The sequence below is a fragment of the Harpia harpyja genome, chromosome Z (assembly GCF_026419915.1).
Source record: "Harpia harpyja isolate bHarHar1 chromosome Z, bHarHar1 primary haplotype, whole genome shotgun sequence".
NCBI classification, from domain to species: Eukaryota; Metazoa; Chordata; class Aves; order Accipitriformes; family Accipitridae; genus Harpia; species Harpia harpyja.
This window is the reverse complement of record NC_068969.1, coordinates 64,908,853-64,931,441: the sequence shown is the minus strand read 5'-3', so window position 1 is coordinate 64,931,441 and position 22,589 is coordinate 64,908,853. Positions and strand designations below refer to the sequence as shown.

Genomic DNA, 22,589 nt, shown 5'->3' with positions numbered 1-22,589 from the left:
TACGGTAATTTCTTTTATACAGCTGCACGTGTCAAATATACAGTATAAACCATGCTGATGAACTAACTAAAAATACTGCATACCATGTGTAAAAATCATTAACGATTGCTAATAATAGTGTTTTTTTCTAGTTCTCATGTGGTTCTTCTTATTTCAGACATCTCAAAGTACTTTGTTCTCATGTTGGGAAACGGATGGGAATTCTGAAGGGATTTCTGAATGACAGATAAATGATTCAAGCCAGTAGCAACACAAGACCTACAAGTGATTTCCCATGGATAACTTTTTGCACAATGTAGCCAGCTTTTGTTATCCAGGTTCATCTGAGGAGTGCCAAACTTCAAACATATTGTGGCTGGCCTCAGGATTACTGAGAACCTATGATTTCCAGTATGATCAAAATTTCTATGGATTTTGGCATGTTTTACAATCCAGTTTCTAAAGTCAGCTCCCCAAACCAATTGCAAACAAATCACATGCCCTAGTCTGCTAAGGCAGGCCCTTATGTCACAGAGTCTCCTTCCCTTAAATGAAAATGTGTCTGAAAGTTCTTGTGCTCTCAGATGTTTATAGTATTGGAGTATAATTTGTATACTCTAGAAGCATAATTTCTCCTTTACTTAGGAGAAAAGTAAGTAATGTAATCCTTATTAATACAAATTATTTTATTCTTCCCATTTTAAGATAAACATTTGCTTTTAACTAAAATATCAGGATGTGCTCAGTTATTTAATCAGTATCACGTCTTTCCAAATTCATTGAGCTTTTCTCCTAGTCTGTGTTCGGGAGTGTGACAATAAAAGATCTAGGATGTGTCCTTGAAGGAACTAGAATATAATAAACACTGGCATATTTATGTAGAGTAGTTTTCACATGGCACTACTAAAAATACTGTTGCACATTCAGTCTATTGAACAGAGCAGACTGGATAGCAGTTCTTCAGTCTGCTATATCTACACCAAGAAAAAATTCATTAAATGAATTTACTGATGTTGCTGTTGTTACGTGAAATGTCTTAATTTTGCCTTAGTAAGCTTTTTATATATTTCTATCTAGTTTCTATTTTTATTGCTTTGTATCATTTGTATCATCCATATTATCTGTTAGCGTGAGCAGACTTGAAGAGTGCATGTTGATTAATGCAAGACTACTGTCACTGCAAATATGTGATCCTGTAGTAAACCAAACGTGGAATTCGTTAGTGCTGAGCACCTCAGATGATTATTGGGTGTGTTTTGGGGTATTTTGGGGTTTGTTTTTGTTTGGTTTGGGTTTTTTTTTTTAATATAACTTTTAAAACATTTTAGTCCTTACATGAATTGAATAAGGGAAAGTAATTTTGAGAGTTCATGTTGCTATTTTTTATTTTCTTTTTAAATTAACTTCCAGATCAGAGGGCAAGTACATGTTTCTCCAACACAGTGAATGGCCGCTGTGCGCAGGAGCTTCCTGGTAGGTTCACCAAAAGGCAGTGCTGCTGTGAGTCTGGCCGGTGCTGGGCCATCGGGTCTGTTCCAGAGATGTGTCCTGTCAGAGGATCTGGTGAGTGGCTTGTTGGTTGGTTGGTTTGTTTTCTCCTTGCTGTCCATTCTAGTTGGGGTAGAGGTCACTGGAATATTTTAAACTGCTTTAAAATGTAGGCTAAATGGAAAAAGAAAGTCAGGAATTACATTATTATTCAATCTTGTGTTTTTAATACTGATGTTACCATCTGTGAATCATTTTTTTCTGGTCCATGATTGCTTGGGACTAGTTTCTTTAACGTCCTTTTGTTGACTTTGGAAATAGTTCTTGGGAAATGGGAAAGATTTTGTGGTCAGGCTCAAAGAGGAAATGACTCTGAGGGTCCATAGTTCATTTTGATTTAAAGGAACAGCTGCTCTCTTGTTCCATTAAATTTTGGGTTACTTTGAACTAGAAATGCGTCAGTATTTCATTTATTCTTTCAACTCTGCTCACAGAACAATAGTCTACATCCCTAGTGAAATGTATTTTCAGTTTATCTATATCAAGATGTCTGAGTGACCAGGGAGTAACAGTGCTGCTGGCAACACATCAACAAAAAGATTTCAACAAATAGTTGTAAATTACAATATTTCCTTTTATTATTTTTAGTGTCCTTCCTTAAATAACTCCTGTCGCAATCATGGGATCTGCTGGAGACGGGGAGTGGGAAAGATAACACATCAGAGAAACAAGGAGTTGGTGTTCTGTTTATTGTAGTGTACGAAGATCTGTATCTTCCTTAAAAGCTGACTCTGAAGAGTTGATTTACATTATGCTTCTCTGTGCATTCCTGTTTAATAGATGAACACCGCAGACTTTGTGTGGATGGTGCTCCTACTGGAGGTGGTTCCAGAGGTGGTGGGACAGGAGGAAACGGGTTCCTTCCCGGTGGCAATGGCAATGGCTTTGGTCCAGGGGGAGCAGGATTCATTCCCATCCCTGGGAGCAATGGTTTCTCCCCAGGTGTAGGCGGAGCAGGGGTAGGGACAGGTGCTCAAAGTCCCACTGGAAATGGCCCAATAATTACAGGGCTAAGTAAGTACTTGCATTGTTGTGACTTTTTTCTCTCTTTTTTATTCCATCTATTTTTTCCTTTTTTTCTGCTTAGTTTCCAGTCTGGAAATGATATGGTGTTCTTAACACATAAAAATGCCTTTATATGCAAGCACATTTAAGAGACCTCAGCTGATATGTTAGGAAGTTAAGGAGCTCTGTTTTTAACAAGAGTTCAGATGTAGAGGTTTTTTTCTTCACTTCCATTACAGAGTCCTTGAGCCTGTGCTGTCCCTGCTGACCTGTCTTGGTCAGCAGTAGTAGAACCCCAAATTACTAAGTGTTTTCAAAAAAGCACTAGGGTTTAAAATAAACTGTTCTCTTTCCTTGCTCTTCCAAATGTAAAACTTACCTACTCTGCAGGAACATTGCCTTGACTGAAAGCCCAAGATGAATAATATTCAGAGGGAAGTCTCATGTATGTAAAATTGCTTATGACATGTGTAAGCTCATCTCTGGGATCAGAACCATAAAGTTAATAAAATGCAAGGAGTATTATTAAGACAGGTACACCAAAACTAGTAAACATACAGGAACAGACTGCTTCAATTTTCACCCAAATTCTTTTTATATTCATGAGGCCATTGACAATTTTATCAGGCTATACACATAAACTGTAAATCATAATGAAGACTGTTTGTCTAATGTGGTTTTTGTTTCTGGAGCTGCTTGGTTTTGTTAGTTTGCTGGTGTGTCAACAGATAGTGCTTGCAAAAAATACTTGATTTGGTGGATATATTTACGCACCTGATAACATACTTTCTGAAGCCAAGTATAATCTTCATACTTCAATTTGAAAATATGAATACTTGTCTCATGCTCTGTTTTTTTTTTATTAGCAATACTCAATCAGACAATAGACATCTGTAAGCACCATCCCAACCTTTGTTTAAATGGACGTTGTATACCAACCCTTTCTAGTTACCGATGTGAGTGCAACATGGGATATAAGCAGGATGCAAATGGGGATTGTATTGGTAAGTGCACATTTCTAAAATCCATTATTCACTTTTAAAATGCTGATATTTTTCTGCTTTAAATCTGGTTTTAAAAAAAAAAAGCGTATTTTTTCTCACCCACGTACATACTTATTTTAATGATACTGCTCTTGTGAAAGAGAGTGCAAAGACCATGATATTAACTTAAACTAGAATAATTTAAAATCTTCATGAGAGTTATCTGTTTCCTTAAAAAAAAAAAGAAATCTTTAATCACAAGTATTGGTATTGAGTATTCCTGTACTTGATGGGTATTGTACATTTTTGTCTTCACATTCAGTAAAGTAAGTTCTGTTCCATGTTATCCCATTTTTGCTACAGGAGTTAGTGCCAAGTTATGTTCAAGATAATGAAGGGTAGAATTTATGTTTTACCTACTCATAAGGATGAATGACAGTTTGAAAGATACCAAATCATTAAAAAAATGCATTAATTAACTTTTGGTTATATTTTCATTTCATATGAAAATATTGAATGCTAACTTTTTATAACGAGCTTAATTTGGGATTCTGCACGTTTATTCAGTTGCTGTGGACTTCACTCTTGCAGTGTCAAAGGCTCATCAGGTATTTCAGGGAAAATACAAAATTTGCGGGTTCTTGTGGGGTGGTTGTGTGGAGAAGAATCTTGTATGCAGGATACAGCTTAGTAAACGTATAGACCTAAATAGAAAGGTCTGGTTATATTTCTGACTGAACATTTCCTTACTGATTCTTTATAAAGAACTTAGAGATCTGTGAATGAAAAATATTATATAAGAGCTTGTTAGTGATAGGCTTCTCTCACTGAAATTGTGCTTTTTGAGTCAATTTCTAGGATTATTTATTTCCTCTAGTGGATTAGAGGAAAACATAGAAACAAAGGACCACAGAAAATTGCAGCTACATGAATCGTTAAAAAAATCTTCTAATCCAAGACTATGCAGTTTACAGTATGCAAGTGAGAATAGTACAGGCAGATTTTGACATACATGCAGCAGAGCAGATATCAGCTAGAAGCTCAGCTGGGAACACTGCATCTCTGAGTTGCAAATTCTTCCACCTCCCACTGAATGCAAACTGAATATCAGGACCTGCCTGGCTTGGCACTCTGCTGTCTGGAAAAGTGAAATGTGGCAACTGTTGAATAGTACTTTTCTTTTGATGTCCCTGTGTCTTACCTTGTTTAACCCCTCTGTTTTCCTTTCTCAAATCGACTTGATATATTCTGCACCTGAAAGTTGGCGAGTCCCCTTAGCTAGGCCGTTCTCTTACACCAGACAGGTCAGTTAGAGCTACATTGTTCTTGACAACTGTTTGTACACCCTCTTCTTAAGAAATCTCAGCTGATGGAGATTCTGTCACTTCCCCAGGCAATTGTCAATTTCTAGATAGTCAAATTTCTAGAAAGTTTTCAGAACGTCTAATCTAATTTAAACACTACTTTGCAAACATTTCTGCTCATTGTTTCTTGTCTTATCCACAGTATATAAGGAAAGCAGCTCAGTACCTTTCTCTTTGCACTTTTGTGTAGCTGAAGACTGTTACAGTTCTTCAAAGTTGTCCTCTATGATATAGCAAGCCAAACTTTTTCAGCTTTTTTTGTTTAGGTGAGAGTTTTCTGTACCTCTGATCCCTGGCTGGGAGATTCAAAAGGCTTAGTTTCTTGCTGCATCCTTGGGCCGCAGGACCTATAAGTGCATTGTGAGTGGGATGTGGGAGTTTTACTATAAATCTGTCTTGCATGGCTATTCTTTCTTTATAGTGTATGGAGAGCCCTGGCACTTTTGCTCCCAGCACTAAATTTTGCGTCGCTGAAATCAATAATATTTTTAGCTACGGTGGACCTTGACTCTTCAGGAACTGTCTTGAAATGTGCTGAGCATCTTTTGAACTGGCGTATTGAACTAATGTTTCTTGATAAAATCTAGTTCACAGCTTGTATTCTTTGTTACTTGCAGGGCAAGTTGAAAATAATCATCTGAAGCACACAGATGTTTGTTATCTGTTTGATAACACACAATGTATTTACTGAATTTTTATTCTTTTTGCTTTCTAAGTTCAAATGAAGAAATTAGGATGAGTAATGATAAAAATCTGAATATATGGTTGTTACAAAGCTAGCAACTAAGAAAAGTGAAAGGCCTTTCTAAACTGTACTTTTTGAGGCAACCATCCTGTGTTTGAATCATTAAAAAACAGTGATAAATAACATTGTGGTAGAGCATGATTATGATAAATGCTTGCTCATGCTTATAAAGAATTATTCTGCATGAAGAAATATACTGAAAGAGCACATAGCTGTAAAAATAAGCCTGCTTACCATGGAAAGGCACAGTATCACCTGTCACTAAAATAATTTTGTGTTAAGGTAAAACAAATTTGACTGAGCTGCTTTGTGCTTCATATCAGAAGGTAGCATAAAGGTGGCATGTGATTAAGTGTCAGTTCACTGTGGCATATGAGATCTGAATGCTGCTAAACCCACAAAGAACTTTTTTTAATTTGTGAAGCATGGAAAATAAATGGCAATGCTGACGTAAAAATTAGTATGCTTTCATACTGTTACAAACATTTGATTATTAATCAAATGCATATATTGATAATGTGGCATATGCAAGTTAAGAGTTGAGGAAAAAATGAGTTGTGGAAAATAAAGCCAAACTAAAGCAAATATTGATGCAGGTGGTAAGGTTAACTCCTAAATAAGAGGTAACTCCAGATTAAATACTAGGAACTAATAATACTAGAAAATTTCAGGTAAGTAGATGAACCAAAAGCCTCACCTGAGCTTAGGTGACCTTTTAGACTTGCTTTAGTGAATATCAGTTTCAATAACCACTGGCACAAAAGAAGTGGTTCAGTGCCTTTGGCTCTGTTTTGGCTTCCCAGCCTAAATGATCAGGTATTAATGTACTAATTTCATCTAAGAGTGGCTTTCTGGATTAGCCTGGAACAGAATTTAAACTCTGTGGTTGAGTCTGTTGTGAAATGCTTCATTTGCTTTATCTTTGTGCCCCTTTTTACTTAGGTTGCAGCAAATAAAGCTATATGGATTTATTTTAAACTTTTTTATTTTTCAATTCTCATTGAAGAAATTGTGCATGAAAAAATGAAGTAGGACAACCATCTGTGTTTTAAAAGGCCCACCCGATTTACATGTCTGGGTACTGAAATTGGTTGAGAGATAGAATGTGTTCTTAACAGCTGGCTGGCATTCTGTTCCTTTCTCTTCTGTGGGGTCACCCTGTAGGCCACCAGCCTTGTGTTCACCTTCCGCTCCAGGCTTGTGATAATAGTGAAGTTGTATCTGATTTTCATTTTGAGGTTAAAGTGCCAGAAGACTGAGAACCTAGATTGATGGGTGCAAGGAAAAAAAAGAATTGTTGACCTGTGTAATTCTCTAACACACAGTTATGTGCCCAGGAAAAAGGTCTATTCACTTAGGGAACTTAGTCTCCACTTCATAATGCACACCTCAGCCTGAAACAGTAGTCTGAAAACTGAGGCAATTTTGGATGCACTGGGATCAAAACAAAAATTTCAGCTTGTTTAATAAAAGCAGAAGATGCCGTGCCAGCTACAGTAATGTCCTAGATTGAAAGAATGGAAAAAAAACCCCCAATAATGGCTTCCAGCAAGTTTAAGTTGTCATTTTGCCTATTTTTTTCTGTGTGAAACAGATCAGTCATTATTAATTATTTTGACTCTTCAGTGGTTTGCCTTTTGAGTAGCTGCTTGTATTCAGAAGACTTTTTATAAGAGAGAGTACTCTATGAATATTTATCTTAGATAACACAGCTTTGTTTCACTGTTGTTTTCTAATTGTATTATAAAAAAGTAGGCAGAGTATCTTAAGTGCCACACTGAATCAGTGATTTGTGAATGGTCGTTGCTATAGATCACACAGAAAGTTGTCTTTGAAAAGTTGGCAGGAACTTAACTTCATGGAATTTCTGTGTGTACTGATTCATATTAAATGAAATTAAAGGCTTTCTTGAATCTAACTTGGATACTCTTCTCATTACTGAAAGAACAGTGTTAGGGCATTGGGAACAGTTACATTTCACTGCATGGGGTAACGTTAATGGTATATAAATGAACACTGCTTCCATACTGCTCTATCTCTCTGGCTGCCTACTCCCCAAGCAATAATTAAGAAGCTGGAAATCATTAGATATTTTTGCATAGAGTTAAAGAAAAGTCTTATTTCAAAATTATCCTGCCAAATCAAAAAATAATGGCATTACATGCTGCTCTCTGACTTAAACTTATATTATGCTGCTTTCATGATGGAACATGCCTGATGGGTCAAGGACCATAAGTGTCCTAAGTGATCTGACAGTGAATGGTCAGTCCCTTTCCCCAAACTGATAGACAGCTGTAATATTATTACCTTTCCTTATTTCATTCTGTTTATGAAAACTCTGGATAGAACTGTAGAGACTTTGAAAGTGGCAGCAAGCCTGTAGCTGTGCTGCATTGAATTTTAGTTGTTTTGCGAATACTAATCTCTGTATTTTAAGTTTCGTAATACATCTTCATACTCATCGCAGTAAGTCTTAAGGGGGTTTTGGAAGTTCCATACTGTGTCTAGTGAAATTCTGACAAGTGTTACAGGTGAAACACTGAAAAGTGGAGATAAGTGTGATGCAAGTGGTGAAAGAGAAGTATTTCACACTGAAGAGGGGTGTGCTTGGAGATAGAATAAATGGGTTAAATATCTCTGTCTCAGATGTTTCCTGTTTATACTGCTGGAATATGCATGCTTGCAATGCAAACTCAAAGCCAACAACTCCTTTATATTAACATATATTTGCCATTTTTCTCTTTTATCAAGAGTTTATAAAAATAAGAGCATCTTAAGATGCATATTTTATATGGAAATCATCTGATGCACATGGCTTTGGAAGGATTTTCTAAGCTTAAGTCAGCTATTTCATGGAGGAACACTGCATTCCTGCTGTACAATTTATAAATTAATTTACAGTGAGATACATTTCTAGCATGAACATGTCTTCTTTAACAGATTAAGCAAGTTCAAGCCTATAATAAAGTAATAAATGTTTTTCTCTGTAGGAAAACTGAACAAAATAGATGAGTGCCACATCTAGTATTTATATCTTCCCCCTGTCCTCCCCTATACAAAAGCAAGATAAACATACAGTAAAGTCATTTGAATTAAGATGTTTGACAAAACATTAATATGAAAATGTGATGTAGAGTTTGACATTTTGTTGGTAGCTGAGGACTTTGTTCTGAAGGAATTATGTATGATCCTCCTTGACCTCACATATCAGCTGAGCACTGAGTTAAAAATGCCCAGTCTAGCACTCATGAGAAAGAGCATCCCAATAGCCAGGCACTGTAGAGAAGCATGAGAGCAGGAAACTACTATAATTACATAGAAGTCTACTGCAGTATAAAGATACAGTTACTGTTTTCTCATTTTATTTAACACTCTGAATTTCTCTTTTCTTTATCTTGCTTCATTCTTGTGGTTTTACTGGAGTGGTGATATCAGCTGCTATGCAAATGTGAATGAGCTAAATATGCGTGAGAGGAGGTATTTGATTCTTCCATTTGCTTTGCCTTTATTCATTTAACTGTTTACCCAAAACGATCTGATTGTATCTAGGCACCAGGAGTGCTGTAAGTCAGCTCATTAAATCAGTGATTTGGGTAAACCCAGATCTCTTTGATATGTATATTGATGCTATTGGTTTTAACTGTGTATGCATTAACACAGTAAATCCTGTGAAAGGTATGGTCTTGTTTATGGTTAAATTAGAACAAAACTGCACCTTCAGCCATTTTTTAGAATCAAGTCATTCATGGCACAACACTTGCTAGAAGTAGACATTTATTCAACATATAAATGTTCTTATAAGTTTAATTTCTCATTCCATCGCATTATTTCCAAGATATAATGAACTATATTTTAGAACTAGACCTGATAAAGGTGAGTACAAATCATCAGCAGAATTACCCTGGGTTTTTTCCTGGTATTTCTGGTAGCATACACTGCAAAATACATGGGAAAATCATCATCATTAAGAACTGATCAGCAGTGACTTTACTTAGCCCCAACTGCCTATGGCAGTTTACAGCCAGATACCAAAAACTCCGCAAATCACCATTGGCTTTGTGGTGTTAAAGCCTACCTAAATGAAGAGATGAATAATTTCAGACCTGTAAGTGAAATGGAGGGCATAGCTGGAGGGAAAAAAGTCAAATTAGCAAAGGTGATTGATGAAGAAAGGGATTTCATCAAGGGATCCATTCAGTTTGTAACTTCTGAATTTAGCTGTACCAGAGACCAGCTGCTCAGATCATCCTCTGGTAGCTGCAGGAGACACTGAGGCAACAGTCCTGCCTGCCAGACCAGAGGGGTGCACTCGCTCTGCTCGCCAGATCACCGAGGGCAAGGATCCTGGGAGGGTTTAGAGGAGCATAATTGGGAGGAACAATGAGTGTTATTTTAGAGCTGGGAATAGCCGGCTCGGGCCAAAGACACAGCTGACTCATTGGTAACTACTGGGGATCAAACTTGGGAAGGGTTCTTGAAAGGAGTTAAAACTGTTCAGAGGCTTGTGTCAAATGGGAGTTATTTCTGAGCAGTCACCTGAGATTTAAGGTGCTTAAAGTGTGTTTGGTTGCACCCAAATACCAAAACATTTGGAAAGGGGAGTAAGGTACATTATAGAGAAGGGTTAGATTAAGTCTGGCATTACTCAAATGCGAAGACTGGGGTTGAGGATGCAGTGGGGCATAAATAATTGAGATGTTGTGCACAGACTGTGGTCTCATTAAGAATCCCTCCTGCTGGTGTGTGGCCTCTCCTCACATTTCTACAATAAACCTGTAATATAATGGGAGGGGGTTGGATGCCATGATTTGCTCTGATTTTAAAATGCCAATTTTGATTTGGTTTGGTTTTATTTCAAAGAAGAATGAATGGTCATTCTGTTAAATGAAACTATATTGAATAAAGTGTTGTTCACTTTCACGAGGCAGCTGTCAGATCCCATGTCTCAAAATCCTCACACATATTTTTTGCTTTCAAGATGCGTATAAATTATGTAGTAGCATTTCACTTCTTAAGAACAGCTCTGTGTTCTTAGGAAAGTAATGATTTTGCACCAAGAACAAGTTTTAGTATTTAGCATTTGACTGTTAGTTACTGTCTTTTTCACTTAGAAACATCTAGACTTGAAAAAAATGTTGTACACATTGTGAAGTCACTAATGTTCCTCTGTGCTGCCAACAGATGTCGATGAATGCACATCAAACCCATGCTCTAATGGAGACTGTGTCAACACACCTGGTTCCTATTACTGCAAGTGCCACACAGGTTTCCAGAGAACTCCTACCAAACAAGCTTGCATTGGTAAGAAAATTTGCTTCACGTCTACTGACACTGCAGATATTCTGACCCCTTATGTCAGATCCCATTGGAGTTCAAAAAATAGCTAGCAATGCGATTTCAGTAAATCCCAACAGTTGTTATATTAGTTGGAGCTCTAGTTCTGGGCTACTGTTCCATTTGTTCTGCTGTTGCCTTTTAATGTTTATCCATTACTCTGGAATATATGTCACTTGGCCAGGGAATTCCCCAGCTGGGAGTTCTACAAAAAAATCAGGAAATAGACTATTAGTACGACAGGTGTATATTTATGTCTGTACGCAGATGAATGTGTAAGTAGCTTTTTAAAGGTATTCATAAAGTAATTGCTGAGCATCACAAAACTTAGTATTTATTGTACAGGTCTGTAAAATAATATTTTTCCTACCTCTGATGCAATGAGAATAAATTCTTCACCATCTTTGGAAAGTTTTTTCCAAGCAATATTTAAATAACATGCCAGTATTTTTCAAAGCAATATTTGTCACTATATACATTTTTATCTTACAGTAATTCTCTGATTGTGTGGTTTTCTTTTGTATTTTTTTCCTTAGATATAGATGAGTGCATCCAGAATGGCGTTCTTTGTAAAAATGGGCGGTGTGTAAACACTGATGGAAGTTTCCAGTGTATTTGCAATGCTGGGTTTGAACTGACTACAGATGGAAAAAATTGTGTGGGTAAGAACTCTTCTAAATAATGGGGCAGGCATTAGCTTGGTGATTCTAGAAATTGTACTTCATACTACAATTAAGAATCATTAAGGATTACGTTTTTTGAAATAAGGTACGACCTGAGATGAACTTGTAGCCACTGCATTCAAATAGTTATTGTACAGAACTGCATGATTTCAAAGAAAACTCGAGATAATTTTTGTTTTTGAAGTTACATCTCTCCTCAAGAGTCCCAGGTAACTCAGTGCCAAGAATAACATTTTTCCTTAAAGCTTCATAGCAAGTGCTCCATATATCAGCACTGCTGAAGAAATAACTGGTTTTAATTTTGACTATACTGTGTCAAAAAAAACTTCCTAGATAAACAAGAAGCTCTTAATTCTATCAGGTGATTGAAGCTTTTTATCATTTCATGTAAGAAAGACAGATGCACCCTGTTCTTCCATACACAGTCTGCTGAAACTCAAAGTAACTGATCACAATGGGAAAAAAATTTGCTGCTTTGTCTGTAGAGTGACAGTTATGAGTAGAATTTAATCTGCAAGTGAAGGAACATGTCGCATCAGTCCTGATCGTTTATTTTTACTGTGTCATCTTCTGGAAGGTGGGGAGCTGTAAGCAGTTTTCTTTGCAATATTTTGCAGACCATGATGAGTGTACCACTACAAACATGTGTTTAAATGGGATGTGCATAAATGAAGATGGAAGTTTTAAATGCATCTGCAAACCAGGATTTGTTCTGGCTCCAAATGGGCGTTATTGTACTGGTATGTAGAGCTGAGGAGTAACACATTAAGAAAATCTTGATTGAAAACGGCTTTTCCTGTCCACTCATTCATGCAAGAATGGCAATCTCATCACATGGATTCAATATCATACCAATACCTTGATAACTCATTACAGTAGATTTCTTAAGCTGCCTAGAATAAAAATAGGTCTTTAACTTGCAGAGAGAAATAACTGAATTATTTAATAGTATTGTGAAAGCTACAACAGATGATAAATTAGCTTTTGAAAAGTCTTGGGGGGAAGTCTAAAAGGTTTAAAAGACTTTACATTGATGAACACACAGAAGTATGTTTTCCACATCATTATTCTGGCAATTCAGAGTGCGTAACACTTAAGACGTCATATTTGCCACATAGTATTACAAACTTTTTAAAGTGAGGTCATTGAAAACTTACATTAAACATTTTAAGAATAGGTCTGATTTGGCTTCAGTTTAAGTAAGCTAATGGAAGATACCTCTTGCTGCCAGTAGAACAAGGTTTGGGCTTGAGTAATTTCTAGTAAGTGCAAAATCATCTAAATTCTTAGTCTTCTGATTTGAAGTTGAACCATTTCTATTAATTGTGGTTTTCTTAATGTACATGCAGCTGGGCTGTAGACTTAGATAGAAATTGATGACCACTGAAAAGTTCTTCAAAATTAAAATTTACCATCATATGGATATTCTGTGATTAGTGCTTCCTTAACCACACTTTAAAGCAAAATTACAGTATCGTGGGATGAACAAAGGGGAATATTTATCATTAATTTTGCTTAATGTAGAATCTGAGGTGCCTCTAATCCTACAGTTTTTCTGTTTTCTTTTTTTTTTTTAATATGCAGCTGGAATTTTGATTATTTAGTGTAATTCCAAGGTGAGATTTTTATTAGAAACAAAACAAGGATATGTTGATGGTTCATCTGCTATCATAAAGTCATTTGGTAATGTTCTAAAAATATTAATTGTAATCTTGCTTGAAAACAGCAAATAGATTGTTGAATTGTGTTGCCTCCTTATAGATATTGATGAATGTCAGACATCAGGAATTTGCATGAATGGTCATTGCATAAATACTGAAGGATCCTTTCGGTGCGAGTGTCCACCTGGCTTGGCTGTTGGAGTTGATGGTCGTGTGTGTGTAGGTAAGTGAGATTTTATTTTTCATTGAAAAGCAAGTGGAATTATCAGGTTATCAAATTAAAGAAATGCATCAACTTATTTGTCTTTTGTTCTGTTATGTGTTTGTGTTCATGTATGTGCATGTGTGTGTGTGTATATATATGTATATTCATATTTATATTCAGTTGCGCATCATCCACTCCAAATCACTAAAACAGGTATATATCTTGGTTGTGACACTGATATTTTTGCACTCCCCTTTTAATTTCTTTCTCTAATCTGAAAACATTTTATTCTCCCTGTGCCATAGTGTTAAAAAAGAAAAAGCTCTAGCAGGAGAAATAGTGAAAACTAGATAGACTTGTTTCTGTGAACTCAAATATCATTATTAAGAGTTATTAGGAAGTCTTGCATTGTCCTATTCCATAAACCTAGTGTTAAAAGACAAGAAGCTTAAATTCCTCTGTGGAATCAGAGTGGCACCACCTCTTGTTTACCTGTTATTCCTATAAATTAAACTTACAGTATTTACTCTTCCTGGCATCTCTTTTTGGTTTTGAGGCATACACTTTCTAGTCTGCTGATAAATAGTCTTTTGTCTTACAATCTGAACTGCAGCATCTTATCCTCTCAAATCTTACTGGTTGACAGTTAAGAGGTTCTTCACCCAACTCCACCAGGATCTCTAGTATAGCTTCAGGGAGCTCACTGGACAAAAATGGAGCATTTTCAACCTGATGAAGAGTAAAAAAGGGCAGAGGGCAAGAGGTATTCAGTCCCTTGTTTTCTACTGATTGCTGATGAAGAGGGTGGAGAATAATATACATTTTATAAAAATTACTGAGAGTGGTAGGACTACATGCACTAGGGACTGTGATACTGCAAAGTTCCTTAAACCAATTTAATCCACTGGAGATACAATCTTTCCCTTCTTCTGCATATCAGAACATCAGTTCTGTATTCCCTAAGTTTCTTCTCTCCTAGCTCATGAATGTATCTGTCATCATGCATATTGGTGACCCAAGGCTCAGTTAATGGATGGGCATGGCATTAAGCTTCAACAGGCAAATGTGCCTGGAATGGGGCCTCCTTGACTGAAAAGCGCACCTCTGGCAGCATCACAGCACATTCGCTTCACTTTTGGTACGTGGCCTTGTGTACTAGATGCTGCTGGTTACTGGACTGCCATTGGAGCTGGTATTAGATCAGGCCAGCTGGTTATGTCATGATGTTTGACAGGTTCATGAAGCAGTAGAGGCAGAGAGGAAACCATTGGCTTAGCTCTGCAATAGTTGTATATATGAATCAGTACTATGATTGTTCATGCTGATGGATGTATATATGTCTTATCTGCTATGTCTTATCTACATGTGTCCAGATAAAGGAAGGACAGACTTCATCACAGTGTTTGGAGGTTATCTTGCACCAAAGGGATGTGAGATACTACATCCTTGTGTTGCTATTATCAATTAATTTAAAATAAATTCTTAAATTTTGCAGAAGTTCATCATTCTTTAAAATAAAATCTAGTGCAAGCATTTCTATCAAGTGCCTGCGCAAGCTGCTGCTTTCTGTTACCACTTCAGTTTAAAAAATGCACAATAAAAACTCAGAATGGCTTAAAAAATAGGCTAATAAAAGCCAAAACGCATTCTCAGTCTCTCAGTTGGAACCCAAATATTTGTTGTTTTAAATAAATGAGACTTTTTAGTAAGCAAAACTGTACTAAAGATTGAACCAAAAAAAGCAAGGTTTGTTCTCTCCTATGTAGTAGCCAAGTTGTTTATTAAACATTTGGAGAAAAGGAAGGAAAAGATAAAACAATGTGAAAAGGCTTGGTATACTGTTTTTAATACAGGAATTTCACTGCTTAGTGGCAGCAGCAAAACACAGCAGATTTGAGTACAAACTGTTCAGTACCTTTTTTGTGGTCCAAGTTGGCCTCATCTTTACCCCATTAGTGATACAGCTGCAAAGAATCAATGCAGTGCTCAGTTTTCTGTGCTTTCATGTACCTAATGCTACGACAGTTCTAGCATGCTAGAACTAGCTAAAGGCTTCACAAGTTGGCTATCAGCTGTGAACACTATTTTTTATTTGAAAATGTTCAGCTCCACGTGTCACATAGGTTTAAGGTTTACCATAAATGCTTAAATTTTCAACAGGAAATATCCTTAATATGACAAAAATTGTAAGGCAGAATCATGATTTATTTGGAAAATTCTTTTTAAAAAGATGATGTAATTATTCCAGGCATAAAGTAACATAGGAAATTTCAAATATTGCATAACAAAAATATCCTCGTACATGACCTTTAGAAGAGAATTTCCAAGCCAATCTGCTGTTCAGAATTTTATGTGTATATATATATATGTGTGTGTTTATATATACATACACATGCTGTGTTAACTACAGGAATTCTCTGTCTGGCTGTTCTGTCCCATATATTACATGAGCTAAATAATACTTCTCAGACATTCTGGCTGCTAGAAGAGTATTTGTAGTCTGAAGGTTAGAAAAGTTACTTCCTTTTAACAGTATTCCCACAAATGTGCTAGGCAATTAGCAAAAACATAAAATCAAAGAGCCTACAGTCTAATTCTCTCTTACTTTGAGCTGTATTTTACTTCTGAATAGTGCCATTGATTCTGGTGGGACTATTCATAGAATAAATTGCTTTTTTATTTAGTATTAGTAAGTATGGCAGAGTCAATCACAAAATGTTATACCACTTTGGAAAAAAAATTACAGCAAGGGGGAACAAATGCTTGGAAAAGGAACAGTTAGATAAATACTCAGAGCCAAACTAGTATTTGCAGGCATTTCAGGTTTGGCTATATTTCTAACAGCAGCTCCATGCTCGGGATACCTCAGCTGGTTCTGTGTGTGTGTGCATTTGTGTATCACCTCAGAACGTGCACTGAGCTATGGCTATAGCTTTGCTCAATGTTGTTTGTTCCCTGCTGAGACACTTTATAATTATAATTCAGTCTGCAGTTCACATCTCTGCCCAAAGCTATAGACATCGAGGACAAAATAGCTAAGTTTTATTTCACCCTGGCTATTTTGCAGAACCATACCTCAAAGTGCCTGTCATGAGCATTGCATGGTTTGACCTTGGGCACCTGGATGGGTGCAGTGACTTTCACTGCGAATAGGTCAACCACTGGTCCACCTGACCTTGACCACAAGTATGGTGGTGATAACAGTTGCGGATTTTGAAGTGCTACACCACAGCCTCTAGAAATGCTATTCTTTGGGAAACAGTGAAGTTTCCTATAAGGAGGTACACAGTTACAGCAGCACCAATGCTAAACTCTGATCCAGAGCATAAAATAAGTTCTAGTGTTCTGAAATTTGTAGCCAAAGGGTGATCAAACTATACATGGGGAGCAGCGCAGGTTCATCAGTAAGGTGCACTGTCGTGATGTGGGGAACCTGAGCTTGGTGAGCTGCCTGCAGCAACTAAGCCGTGGACAAAGCAGTGCCTGTCCTTCTCATCCTTGCTATCACCATGGGAAGCACAGCCCAGGGAGGACATTCTACCTGTCATACCACGTTTTGGTTCTGGGGGAGCCAGCTTGCTTCTTCATCCTGCACAGGCTTTGTGAGTCATTGACTGTAGGTAAGACTGTTTTCCTATAACTAGTTAGGCAATCCTCCCCAAATTCCCTGTGCTTCTTATATAAAAACATTGGCTTATGTGGAAAAGCACTTGCTCTCTTCTTATGCAGAGCAGTTGCTCAGGACATCTGTAGCTTCCTCCAGCTGCTTCTCACAATTCACATACTGAAGATCTTCCTACAGAGTATTTCTTTCACACTTTGCAGTCTTTTCTTCCCCTGCAGTTTCCCTCGGTGCCATTTCGTTCCCTTGAATTGCTTCCCCATTCTCTCCCAGACACATAACTAGGAGAAAGCCTTAACTTCTGTGACAGGGCAATGATTGAAGCCAATTTATTCATGGCAGAGCATGGCAGAGTGGCATCTGGACTTGTTAGAGGTGGAAGGAAAGGACGTGATGCAACTAATTACTTTGCAGAGCACATGAACAGACATTTCTTGTGCAAAAATTCTTGATTATTGTCAAGCACAATAGTCTTTTCCTGCTGTCAAGTGCAAGCAAATTGTACTGGCTTCATCTAGACTCTTGGCAAGGAATAAGCCCTGAAATCTGGGCCACAGTTAACTGTGCTCCAGAACTATCTGTTCCATGGGATACCAAAAGCAAGAGAAAACATTTATGAACAGGCAATCCTGTTTTATAGGAGCCAGCTTACAACACTCAGCAGGCAGAATGCATAAGGAATTGCCAGTTCTTATTCGGATTGGCACAGGATATTCAGCATCCACTGTAAGATTTTTCAAGCAACTTTTCTTTGTTGTTTTGGGGTCAGCTTTTAAGTAGATAACTGTCTGGATTCCCTCTACTCAGTTTCTGAGTGCGCCCAGGCTCATGTCCAGGCCACAGTGCGGGGTGGTTTTACTGGGAGATTGACAAGGAGCATAAATTAAAGCCATGTTCTGGCCTGGTCCATAAAGATGCCTGAAACAAAGAGTATTTCTGTAGCTCCAACAAGTGTCTGTAGAAGTATAGGAGTCAAAACTAAAGGCTATTTACTCCATCTGTATCCTGCAGTTCTCATCCACACGTCTGGGTGGACTGCCCACTCCCATACTTGTTAGAAGATCTCCAATATTATCCTATAAGCAAATACAAAAAAGGCATCTAACCTTGGAATGACCAAAAAAACCAAAACAACAAAACCCAAACCAAAATACATAAAAAGCAGTCTAAGAGACATTGTCATAGCTCTTGGGAAAGTATAGCAGATGGTTACGCCTGCAAAGGTAGGGCTGAAGGCCTGCTCTGGAAGACGCATCTTACTGGTCAAGTCAGTCAGATTGATTTATATGACTAAATCAGCTGCAAGATTGGCAGTACGCACGTGGTGAGTCCTACAGCTGTGTGGCTGTCCTATATAATTTTTCTGCTGTCTTTTATGGCATGATTTTCGAGGTTGGAGACCTTCCAGGTATTATCTGTTTTCTTTGTATAATAAGGTAATTTGTCCTGGCCATGATTTCCAGCCCTCTCCCAGGGCTGTCATTTCCATAGTGGCTTTTTAATCACAAACCTCCAGAAATTTCTTATATTCTAGGCAGTAATGCTGCTTTCCCCACTACCTAGTCATGTGTAAGAACTGCTAAATTGCTGTTGCTAGCTAGGTATTGGGACCTCTTTGATATCTTAATGCTAATCCAGCCACTGGTGCCAGTTTATATGTAAACCTGTTAAGATAGCCATGTCATGTAAATGCTGGTCTGAACAATCTGCTGAAATTCCATTTTTGATCAGAATTTGTAAATAGTGTAGGAGACTATGCTCCTCCTTTTGGAAATAAGTAACCTCCCATATTAGAAGCCCTGGGCTGCTGGTGAGTTATCCTACAGGAGGAACAATTTTGGAAGTAAATAAGAGATCTGTGTGTCCAGGTTATGGTTGTAGTACTTCTCAAAGGGAAAAATTAGTCACCACATGCTGATTCAAGCCATTCTGTGTTTCTTATTGAGATATATGTTGACAGATTTTCAAAGCTGCTCTGGTGTGTGGGTCATCTTGCTGGGTCCTTTGGAATGCTTTTAAATTTGCTCACAGTATGCTAGTTTAGGTGGTTTTAAAGTGCTCTGGAGAGGGCTTTAGGAGCTAACCATTTTAAGAATTGGCCTTGATGCCATCAGGATTACTGTAGCAGAGCAATGCAGATGTATTCAGTGTAACTATTTTGTTGAACAAAATTTTTTTTTTTTAGCTCTTGTTGGATAGTATGCATATATTTCACTCTCAGCCTAAGGAAATAAATTATTTCTTTGCTTGCCCTTTCTTAGATACTCACATGCGTAGCACATGCTATGGAAGCATCAAAAAAGGAGTGTGTGTCCGTCCTTTCCCTGGTGCTGTGACAAAGTCTGAATGTTGCTGTGCCAATCCAGACTATGGTTTTGGAGAGCCATGTCACCCCTGCCCTGCTAAAAACTCAGGTAAAATTTTGTGTTTCTTTGAATACTACAGGGAACATACAGACTTAAAAAAATCTTGTTCAGATCAGGTTGTTCATTTATTTAATTTCTTAAAGAGAAGTGAATAGGGTATATAATGGAATTGTACAGTGATTCTGGAAATGGTTTCTCCTTTAAAGAAAAAATGGTATTTTATGTTGAGTGTGTTTTTATGCATTGTAACATTGAGGTGAACCTAGTTCTAGAGCTGGCCAGACTGTGACAAAATTCAAGACAAAGGACATGAGTATGCTATGGATGAAGTTGAGTCCCTGAATTAAGTGTTAGCTATAAGGAATAATACTTTAAAGAGAATAAGCAGAGTTCTCTGATGAATCTGTAAGTTTCCTAGTCAAATCAATCCAGTTTAAAAGAGCAGCCCATATTAATTTTAGAAAGCTGTATTTCATTTTATAAGAATCAGTTCTCCAAATAAACCTGGGGATTGATTAAAAGAAAATCTCTTGAATATACAACTGAGATCATGTATCTTGGACAGTATTTCCATTCAGTGTCATTTTCTGAGATAGAAGAAGACTTTAGAAGAAATTAAGTAAAACTGGCATTATGGCTGAAAGCAGTAACTTCAGGAGACAGTTCTGTCAAGACTATAATGAAATCTCTTGAATGTTTAATTCTTGTTATCATATTTCATTTTTATATATATGTGAAAGTTCAGGGTGGAATACTACTAGCCATATTTAGCTATATTGTCTATAAGTAGTTATTTCATGTGAACATTGGCATTTTATTAGTTACATTGTAGAAAAATTGTTTTGAAAAATGATCAGGTGGATTTGGTTGAGGATTAAAGAAGGTAGAACACTGGAAATAACATTTTCTTTTTTCCCCAACATCTCTTTGCTTCAATTGAGTAGCTGAATTCCATGGCCTGTGTAGCAGTGGAATAGGTATTACTGTGGATGGACGAGGTATGTTGCACGTTTTCTTTAATGTATATGATTCAAGGTTAAAAAAAAATATACTCAGAATAATATTTTTCTTTAACATACTACAGTGGAGTTTTTTGCCTCAAGACTAATATGTTGATTTTAGTATTTTCATTATCTACGTACAATAATTAAATGTTGTCTAAAGAAAAGGCCAGAATTAATTCTCTACAGCATTGGATTTTGCCTGACCCTGACAAGAAAAAAAAGTCATCCTTTTTAAAGATCTGACGTATAATTTAATTTTTTTTAGAATAGGCATAAGACAGTTCTCCCTCATTTGGGGAATGACAGCAACCACTTGCATTTGCAGTTGATTTTCAGTCAGCTGGGATAGTAATAGAGCAGTTTTTCACTCCAGATCCAGTGTTCTCTACATGGACTGTTTCCATGGAGGGATCATTTCTCTGGTGAGTTAGAGTTGGAAGAGAGCTTACTAAAAACGATCCCCCTAAAAAAAGTCCTGAAAGTAAGCACTTGCATTTAGTACAAGGAACTGTAAAGATCCAGCTCCTTTTTCTAGTACCACAGAGAGAGGGATTTTAAAAGTAATAGCTGAGCCAGGCCTGAAGTCGAGGCAATGCATGCTGCAGCTGCCAAATAAGTAGAGTGGGTTGAAGAAGGAATGGTGGAACACAGTATTGTGATTTATGGCTAGATAGTTCCCTGATGAGTTAATAAAGTTGCAGCCAAATTAAAGCAGATACTGTACATTTAGTATTTACAGGCATTTAATTTGTATAGCTTTTATCCTTGTCAGCATTAAAGCTCCTATTCAGTTCAGCAGGAACAGAGTGAGACCCTCTGATCATTATACTTAGTAACAGCCTACATAACTTTTTAAAATAGTACTATAATAAAAGAAATTATGGTTCTGTTCAGTACTGTAAGTGTATATGCATAGCTTTTTCTTCTCTATGAGCTCATTGCTTAACATGTTGCCAAACTTACAAATAATTTGAAATCCATAGAGTCTGTAAATTCTCTCCGTTTTCTTTTCAGTGAATTATGCAAGGTCCATTTGAAAAATCTCTAAATCTCATGGGGAAATAATGGTAGTGTACCATAATGTTGTTGTATATACAGCATCGTACCATGAGAATTTGCATGTAGTCTGGTAGGGAGGTTATATGTCCTTTTGGATACATGGAAGGTACAATTTCTCACTAAAACATAAAACCAGTTGTGGTCTATACCAACTGCATGGTAAAGACTATAATCTCTTGGGGGTTCACGTCTCAACTAAACCCTTTTTGTTTAGGTTTCTAAAGAAAACCATAGTATTTTCTGTACATCTTGTGCAGCGACCTTGCAGACAATTTTCTTGCTTATAGCAAGGTACTTTGTTTACTAATTCCATTTGCTAAAGGAGAGGAATACTGCTCCCACATTCAATCCCTAATAAAAATTGTTGTGTTCCTCATGCATTCTCATTATCAAGAGTGAGTGGGAATACACTTTATCAGTGAAGCTTGTTAATTAGACTGCAGTCCATCACCACATCCCTACTTCTGTCATTCAGCTTGTGATTAACAAGCACAAAACCTTCATGTCTTCATGTGAGAGAAATCTGGATACCTTGTGAAATCATTAATTTGATAAGGAAGGAGAGAGTCATGAAATTGTGTGGCTTGTCCCCAAGACACAAAAAAGTTTAGTAAACTGCAGAAAACTTTTTGCTCAAAAGAAAATATAAAGCTGAAATATTACACTAATTCATATTTTCTTATGAAGTTTTCAGACGTCTAATAGCTTTGAGTTTAATCCAGGGATAGCATGATTTTTCCAAATGCATGTCTGAGTATATGTAAATCATCATCTAAACTGCAGTATGGTTAAAGAGGAAATGTCCTTTATAAAAATTGAGCAGTACAAGTATAAAACAAGGTTTTTGTGAAGTCACAGCTAGGCCAGCACCCCTACTGTTCTTTCCAGGGTTTGGAAAGGGAACTATTTAAAGTAATGGGCTTACCGTATGGGAAGAAATAACTTAGTATTGAAAAACCCTCTTTTCCTCAGAGGCAAAAAATATTAAAACTAGCCTGTTCCTGTTCTTATAGTTCATATGAATATTTTGG

General features: G+C 37.0%; 1 protein-coding gene across 1 annotated transcript in view; it reads left to right on the top strand.

The window, feature by feature from the left end:
• The window catches only part of FBN2 (fibrillin 2), a 176,611-nt gene that overhangs the window by 65,639 nt on the left and 88,383 nt on the right, over nucleotides 1-22,589 (top strand). The window contains exons 9-17 of the mRNA XM_052778267.1: nucleotides 1,390-1,542; nucleotides 2,308-2,541; nucleotides 3,399-3,536; nucleotides 10,806-10,925; nucleotides 11,495-11,620; nucleotides 12,259-12,381; nucleotides 13,403-13,525; nucleotides 19,391-19,543; nucleotides 20,440-20,493. Of these exons, the coding sequence (XP_052634227.1) occupies nucleotides 1,390-1,542; nucleotides 2,308-2,541; nucleotides 3,399-3,536; nucleotides 10,806-10,925; nucleotides 11,495-11,620; nucleotides 12,259-12,381; nucleotides 13,403-13,525; nucleotides 19,391-19,543; nucleotides 20,440-20,493 (1,224 nt within the window). The remainder of the gene's footprint in view (nucleotides 1-1,389; nucleotides 1,543-2,307; nucleotides 2,542-3,398; nucleotides 3,537-10,805; nucleotides 10,926-11,494; nucleotides 11,621-12,258; nucleotides 12,382-13,402; nucleotides 13,526-19,390; nucleotides 19,544-20,439; nucleotides 20,494-22,589) is intronic.